This window comes from Pundamilia nyererei, unplaced genomic scaffold (assembly GCF_000239375.1).
Source record: "Pundamilia nyererei isolate P.nyererei 1_Seehausen unplaced genomic scaffold, PunNye1.0 scaffold00001, whole genome shotgun sequence".
NCBI lineage: Eukaryota > Metazoa > Chordata > Actinopteri > Cichliformes > Cichlidae > Pundamilia > Pundamilia nyererei.
The window spans coordinates 12,341,904-12,350,426 of NW_005187402.1; the positions used below are offsets into that span (position 1 = coordinate 12,341,904).

General features: G+C 39.8%; 1 protein-coding gene across 1 annotated transcript in view; it reads left to right on the forward strand.

Moving 5' to 3' along the window:
• LOC102201852 (protocadherin alpha-3-like) overlaps positions 1 to 8,523 on the forward strand; it is a 14,446-nt gene that overhangs the window by 880 nt on the left and 5,043 nt on the right. The window contains exon 3 of the mRNA XM_005719972.1: positions 1,370 to 2,514. Coding sequence (XP_005720029.1) covers positions 1,370 to 2,514 — 1,145 coding nt within the window. The remainder of the gene's footprint in view (positions 1 to 1,369; positions 2,515 to 8,523) is intronic.

The window sequence follows — 8,523 nt, forward strand, 5'->3', positions numbered from 1 at the left end:
GGAGAGAAGCGGTACATGCTAGTTGGACCCAGAATGAGTATAGGATCTACTATAGTTCCGGGCAGTCATGCAAATACATTAGTGCTACCTGATAGGAGACGCACATCTGAAGAGGTAAGGAATATTCAACATTTTCCAATTAAATAAATGCACAGTACATTCGCATTCATGCACTGATTATAGTTTGTGGAAATTTGTGTTTACACCTAATACTTATGGAAACAACTTGAGCGATATCCAAGAAGATTTTATTCGTAAGAATTATTCTTCTCTCTCTGTGTCAGTATAAAATGAAATGAGCTCGGCTTTTCTTTAAAATACGAGACAAGTCGTTTTAGACATAGAGTATATTTAATATATTAAATGCCATTCTAAAGTCAAACAACTTTTAAAAATCATCCAGCTGCAAAGACAGATTAAGGAACTAAAACAGATTTCAAAAACAGTATTTTAATTAGGGGTGTTTTTACGTTTTTCTTCTTTATAAAAAATATGAACGATAACAACGCATAACTCAACTGGACCAAGGTGAAGTTTCTGACTATCGCTTTACATGGTGTTGAAAATCCTGTTTCAAGGATGTGTAGTTGTAACTCATATAACGAACCAGGAATCTGAACTTGTTCTTTGCAACAATTGTAACGATACAGAGTAAACATTTAATATTCCTACATGATGAGAATACAACAAAAGAAGCATTGGGTTGGTATTACCCCAGGGTAGTCATTTTACTTATTTTTAACTAATGCATTACTAGTGTGTTGTCTGCAGTTAGACTTTTGGTATGTTGTGTCAGTATAATGGAAGCAAAGTCAGGATTAATCGTTTGTCGTTACTGTCTGGATGTTTTAGATGTTTGGACTCATAATTTAAGCACACAAGAAGGAATAGCCTCAGCCACAGTACCGTGTGATTGAAGGTGAAGGCTTGTCTCTTTTCAACTATCGATCGCGATTGGTCACAGATTTACAGGCAGATACAGAACAGTGTACCATTTAGCTGATACGCTAATACTTCGTTTCACCGAAGAGAAACACTTGGTCGCATGGTGTCAGTACAATATCACAAGTAAGCAGTGTGTGACGTTGTCTCATTGTAATGTGGTTCCTCCTCCTGATAAGGTTCTCACTTCGACGTTACCGCATTCTCTTCTGTTCTCATTCTTCCCTGTAACTGCGATCATTTTATTCCTATTTTTTTAAGAACAGGATTGTTTACAGTAGTGAAAAACACTGTGTTCTATCACGACGTCGCGATGTTTTCTGTGATTGATCTTTGAACATTAAGGACAAGACCATGGAACAAAGAAAACGTGAACGAGAAATAGCGAGAGGATATCTGGTTGGATGTGTAAAGTGTAAATATTAAGATAATTGATGTGAATGATAACGCACCTGAGATTGAGGTAACATCATTTTCAAGCTCAATACCAGAAGATTCCAGACCTGGAACTACAGTAGCTCTTATCAGTGTAAATGATTTGGATTCTGGTCTTAATGGAAAAGTGATCTGCAGTGTAAATGAAGATGTACCGTTCATTCTATCAACATCCTTAAAAGACAAAATGTTTTCATTAGTGACCAAATCCCCTCTGGACAGAGAGAAACAGTCACAATATGAGTTGACAATAACGGCAAAAGACGCAGGTCAGCCTCCGTTATCATCTGAAAAGACAATAAGTGTTACGGTGTCAGATGTGAATGACAACAGTCCAGAGTTTTCACTCAGCCCATATACTTTCTATGTTACTGAGGGGAATAATCCAGGAGCTTCAGTGTTTTCCGTTAAAGCCTTTGATCGTGATGAGAATGACAATGCGCGCATTTCCTATCATATTATTAGAGATGGAAGTGAAGATAATAAAATCACTTCATTTCTAAACATAAACTCTGAAAATGGCGACGTTTTAGCGCTGAAAAGTTTTGATTTTGAAACGCTGAAAACTTTCCAGTTCCAAGTTGCTGCCTCAGATTCTGGAACTCCGTCACTAAGCAACAATGTCACAGTCAACGTCTTCATCCTGGATCAGAACGACAACGCTCCAGTCATCCTGTATCCACTCAGCTCCAACGGTTCTGCTCAAGGTGTGGAGGAGATTCCCCGAAACGTCAACGCAGGACACTTGGTGACTAAAGTCAGAGCCTATGACGCTGATATAGGATATAACGGCTGGTTGCTCTTTTCACTGCAGGAAGTGACTGACCACAGTCTCTTTGCTTTGGACCGCTATACAGGACAGATCAGAACACTTCGCTCATTCACAGAGACAGACGAGGCTGAGCATAAACTGCTCATACTGGTCAAAGACAACGGCAACGTTTCTCTCTCAGCAACAGCTACTGTGATAGTCAAACTTGTGGAGCCCAAAGAGGCTTTTGCAGCTTCTGATGTTAAAAGTGCGGTAAAAGATGATGAAGACAGTAATGTCATATTTTACCTCATGATAACTTTGGGCGCAGTTTCTGTACTTTTTCTCGTCAGCATCATCGTGCTGATTGCAATGCAGTGCTCCAAATCCACAGACTATACTTCTAGATATTTGCAAAAGACAAATTATGACGGGACACTGTGTCACAGCATCCAGTACAGATCAGGAGAGAAGCGGTACATGCTAGTTGGACCCAGAATGAGTATAGGATCTACTATAGTTCCGGGCAGTCATGCAAATACTCTAGTGCTGCCTGACAGGAGAAGGACATCTGAAGAGGTAAGAGATATTAAGATGTTTTTATTTTATTTTACGAAATAAGCATATTTCTATTCATGAATTTGTGATGGCTTAAGAAATCTTACGTACTCATAACCAGACCTCTTACAAAAAACCCTAATGTGTTTCTGGCAACATATGCAGTATTTTATGTCCTAAAACATTTTTCCACGTTTGTCATATTTTGAAGCTTCTTAACCTGACACTTAGCAGTTTATAATATACTTATGTTCATGTAATATATGTAAATATCAATCCTTACGCAACCATCTTAATGGGCCGTAGCTTTCCTTGTGGTTTGTAATTGCTGTCCATGGTGCTGAAAAGGATTCCCATGCTTTCTCTGTTCCTCGAATATTACAAGTACAAAAAGAAAACCTACAGTTTGTAGATCATTTAACGAATTGTTTTGGCTTTAGAAAATAACGTTAGATCATTTCCTGAAAGTTCGTGGTTTTGTTTTTTTTTTTGTTTTATTTTATTAGGGGAAGCATTGAGATCTCTTATTGACTCTGGACACCACGTCTTTATCTTGTCTTGTGGCTTGACAGTATGAGTTGTAGCCAAGTATAAAACAATTTTGCATTAAACAGATGTGATAAAAACTGGACTAATTCTCTGCTGTGAGACACCTGCTCGCATGGTGTCAGTGTGATAACAAAAATCAGCAGCTCAAGATGTTGTCGTCATAGCTTTGTAATCCGTCCTCCTCACACCAGCCTCAGTACAACATTAGCGCAGTTTTTCTGTTCTTATTCTAGTCTGCGTTTGCCTCATTGTACCTGTTTAAAAGGGGAGTATTTGTAATCAGGTAACCCCTGGAGTCTTTTTTTAAAGGTCAAAAAACTATTTGTGATGGATTACTGGTGATTTTGGATAGAACCATGGAACAAAGAAAACGCCAGTCGGAAATGAGGAGAGGATGTCTGGTAGGATGTGTAGCTGCTGTGCTTTTGTGGACTGTAGCCTCAGCGCAATTACGATATTCGATCTCTGAAGAAGTTAAAGAAGGAACTATAGTTGGAAACATAGCAAGAGATCTGGGATTAGATAAAAACACGTTGAAAGACCGGAAGTATCGGATTGTTTCAAGTAACGATGATCCCCTTTTCTACGTGAATCCAAACGATGGCGTTCTGTATGTGAGTCGGAAGATTGACAGAGAAGAGGTGTGCGTGCAGAGCAGTGCGTGTGTGATAAATGTGAAAACAGTGCTAGAAACCCCACTGGAGGTCCACTATGTTGAAGTGGAAGTTTTGGATGTAAATGACCATTCACCTACTTTTTCGGAAAACAGTGCTACACTGGAGATTTCAGAGTCAGTGTTGCCCGGGACACGATTTCAGCTGAAAGCCGCCCGGGATCGAGACAGTGGTCAGTTTTCAGTGCAGCGATATATAATAAGCAACAACGAACATTTCCGTTTGGAAGTTAAGGATAAACGAGATGACGTAAAAATACCAATTTTAGTTGTTCAAAAATCTTTAGACAGGGAAACTGCAAGAAGCCATTCACTAATACTGACAGCACTTGATGGGGGTAAACCACCGAAATCTGGTAACATGAATATTCTCGTAAATGTTTTGGATATTAATGATAACGCGCCTATTTTTTCTAAAGAAGTTTATTCAGTGACACTAAATGAAAATGTTCAGGTAGGAACACCAATTATTCAGGTAAATGCAACAGACTTGGATGATGGCCCTAACGGAGATGTGGTTTACTCATTTAGCAACAGTATGCATCAAAACATATTAAGCATTATTGATATTAATTCACTAACAGGACAATTAACTGTTAAAGGTTTAATAGATTATGAGGAGCAGGACGGATATGAAATAGAAATCCAGGCATCAGACAGAGGCCTGGCTCCTCTAACCACAGAAAAAAGTGTAAATATTAAGATAATTGATGTGAATGATAACGCACCTGAGATTGAGGTAACATCATTTTCAAGCTCAATACCAGAAGATTCCAGACCTGGAACTACAGTAGCTCTTATTAGTGTAAATGATTTGGATTCTGGTCTTAATGGAAAAGTGATCTGCAGTGTAAATGAAGATGTACCGTTCATTCTATCAACATCCTTAAAAGACAAAATGTTTTCATTAGTGACCAAATCCCCTCTGGACAGAGAGAAACAGTCACAATATGAGTTGACAATAACGGCAAAAGACGCAGGTCAGCCACAGTTATCATCTGAAAAGACAATAAGCGTTACGGTGTCAGATGTGAATGACAACAGTCCAGAGTTTTCACTCAGCCCATATACTTTCTATGTTACTGAGGGGAATAATCCAGGAGCTTCAGTGTTTTCTGTTAAAGCCTCTGATCGTGATGAGAATGACAATGCGCGCATTTCCTATCATATTATCAGAGACGGAAGTGAAGATAATAAAGTCACTTCAAGCAACAACGTCACAATCAACGTCTTCATCCTGGATCAGAACGACAACGCTCCAGTCATCCTGTATCCACTCAGCTCCAACGGTTCTGCTCAAGGCGTGGAGGAGATTCCCCGAAACGTCAACGCAGGACACTTGGTGACTAAAGTCAGAGCCTATGACGCTGATATAGGATATAACGGTTGGTTGCTCTTTTCACTGCAGGAAGTTACTGACCACAGTCTCTTTGCTTTGGACCGCTATACAGGACAGATCAGAACACTTCGCTCATTCACAGAGACAGACGAGGCTGAGCATAAACTGATAACACTGGTCAAAGACAACGGCAACGTTTCTCTCTCAGCAACAGCTACTGTGATTGTCAAACTTGTGGAGCCCAAAGAGGCTTTTGCAGCTTCTGATGTTAAAAGTGCAGCAAAAGATGATGAGGACAGTAATGTCATATTTTATCTGATGATAACTTTGGGCGCAGTTTCTGTACTTTTTCTCGTCAGCATCGTGGTGCTGATTGCAATGCAGTGCTCCAAATCCACAGACTATACTTCTAAATATCTGCCAGAGACTAATTATGATGGGACACTGTGTCACAGCATCCAGTACAGATCAGGAGAGAAGCGGTACATGCTAGTTGGACCCAGAATGAGTATAGGATCTACCATAGTACCTGGCAGCCATGCAAATACACTTGTGCTTCCCGACAGGAGGAGAGCATCCGAGGAGGTAAGACATTTGCGTCACATTTCCTGGTCTCAATCCTTACTTATGTAACGTGAGGGTTCACTAGATGGTTTGGAATCTCTCTGAATAGTTAGGAACCCAAAGATGGAGACGGATAACTTTTTAGCAGCCACTTTACTCTCAGCACACCGCAACAACCACCCACACTTCCTGTGTGCCGCCCTCATGAATACTTCTCTGACCTCTCAGAAGCCAGGAAATCTTAAACTCAGATCAAAACAGGGAAAACAACCAGGTAGATATAACACATACTTATTACTGGTTTGAACATGCATGTCTAAATATTCAAACATGTAAACATGTAAATATCAAAACACGTAACCACCAAATAGCTACATAACTAGCTTTATAACCTTTGTAAACACCTATTTGTATATCAAATTAGATTTAAGTTTACTTCTACACTTTACACTTACATTTGTTTTATTAGTAGCGCGTCTGGAATGAAATTAATGGCATGCTTCGTAACGAAATAACCATTTATGACGACAAGGTCGTGAATATTTACTATTCTTAAAGTAATCAAAAAACAACTTTTGCAATTTGTCTTTGAACAGTGATGAACGTGGGATTTCTTTTCCACAATCTCCACTGTTTTCTCTTCTTTTCCGTTTCCTTCTCTTCTATTCCCAACCTTCTTTTGCTTAAAACACTGGCATAAATGAAATAAGGAGCCTGAGTAATCCAAAAGCCTCAGCATGTGTCAGGCAGCACTGTAGTGCACAGCATTAGCAGTTCTTTATTGGACTCGCTTGATTGAGTTTCTATTGAACTGAAATATTTTTTTATACTTACTGATGTTAACGCAGCGTGTTGACTCATATCACTTTATTTTGTCGTGTAATAACTGTTTCTTGTATAATGTTATGTAGACCCTTCTGATGTTTTTGAGATTTGTGTCACTTTTTTGTCAAACATGAAAAAATCTGTTATAATATTTTTCCCTGCAGTGAGAACGCAGATCGCGTGGTGTCAGTGCAATCCAAACAGGAAGCCTTGGACGAGTTTCCCATCAGGGTTGTTTGGTTCCATTTCGTTTATCGCGGCCGTTGTTGAGCTTACTACCTTGTTTCTTTGGCATTATGTCCGTCATTGTAGACAGAAGATGAGTATTTTCATATAAGGAACGTTTGGATTTTGTCGTTATGTTGCAGCAATCGATTATCTGAAGGCATACTTGTGATCTAGGGTGTAACCATGGAACAAAGAAGACACGAGAGGCGAAGTGGGAGAGGATCTTTCCTTGGCTGCATGGCTGCTGTGCTTTTGTGCACTGTGGCTTCGGCGCAGATGCGATATTCTGTCTCGGAGGAGGTTAACGAAGGGACTGTGGTAGGAAACATCGCAAAAGATCTGGGAATAGATAAAAGCACATTAAAAGAGAGAAAGTATCGGATTGTTAATAGTGATGTAGATCCCCTTTTCCATGTAAATCCAAATGACGGTATCCTGTATGTGAGTCGGAAGATTGACAGAGAAGAGGTGTGCGCGGAGAGCACTTCGTGTTTAATAAATCTGAAAACTGTACTAGAAAACCCGCTGGAGATACATTACGTTGCAGTGGAGGTGTTGGATGTAAATGACCACTCTCCTCGTTTTCCACAGGAAGAGAAAAGGCTGGAAATTTCAGAGTCTGCGTTACCCGGTGTACGTATACCGTTACAGCCCGCACGAGATCCAGACGGCGGTCCTTTTACCATTCAGCAGTATAAACTTAGCTCAAACGACCACTTTCGGTTAGAAGTAAAGGATAAGGGAGAAGATGGGAAAATACCAATATTAATTGTGCAGAAATCTTTGGATAGGGAAGCAGCGGGAACCCATTCATTAGCACTGACGGCCCTGGATGGGGGCAAACCTGCTAAATCTGGAGAGATGACAATTCTAATATATGTTTTGGACATTAATGATAACGCACCTGTTTTCTCCCAAGATGTTTATTCTGTTACGCTTAATGAAAATTCTCCTGTAGGTACAGTAGTCGTCCAAGTGAATGCAACGGATTTAGATGACAGTCAAAACGGAGATATCGTTTACTCATTTAGCAGTGTTGTTCATCCTAGGTTATTGAAGCTTTTTGACATAAACCCTGTGACAGGTGAGATAACTGTAAAAGGGCAGATAGACTATGAGGAGAAGGATAAATATGAAATTGAAATTCAAGCTTCAGATAAAGGTCTTGCTCCTCTATCAACACAAAAGAGTGTAAATATTAAGATAGTTGATGTGAATGACAATGCGCCTGAGATTGAAGTTACTTCATTTTCCAGCTCTATCCCAGAAGATTCCAGACCTGGAACTACAGTAGCTATTATAAGTGTAAATGATTTGGATTCTGGTCTTAATGGAAAAGTCATTAGTTCCTTAGGTGACGATGTTCCGTTTGCATTGTCACCATCTTTACAGGACAAAATGTATTCATTAGTGACCAAATCTCCTCTGGACAGAGAGAAACATTCACAATACGAGTTGACAATAACAGCAAAAGACGCAGGTCAGCCACAGTTATCATCTGAAAAGACAATAAGCGTTACGGTGTCAGATGTGAATGACAACAGTCCAGAGTTTTCACTCAGCCCATATACTTTCTATGTTACTGAGGGGAACAGTCCAGGAGCTTCAGTGTTTTCTGTTAAAGCCTCTGATCGTGATGAGAATGACAATGCGCGCATT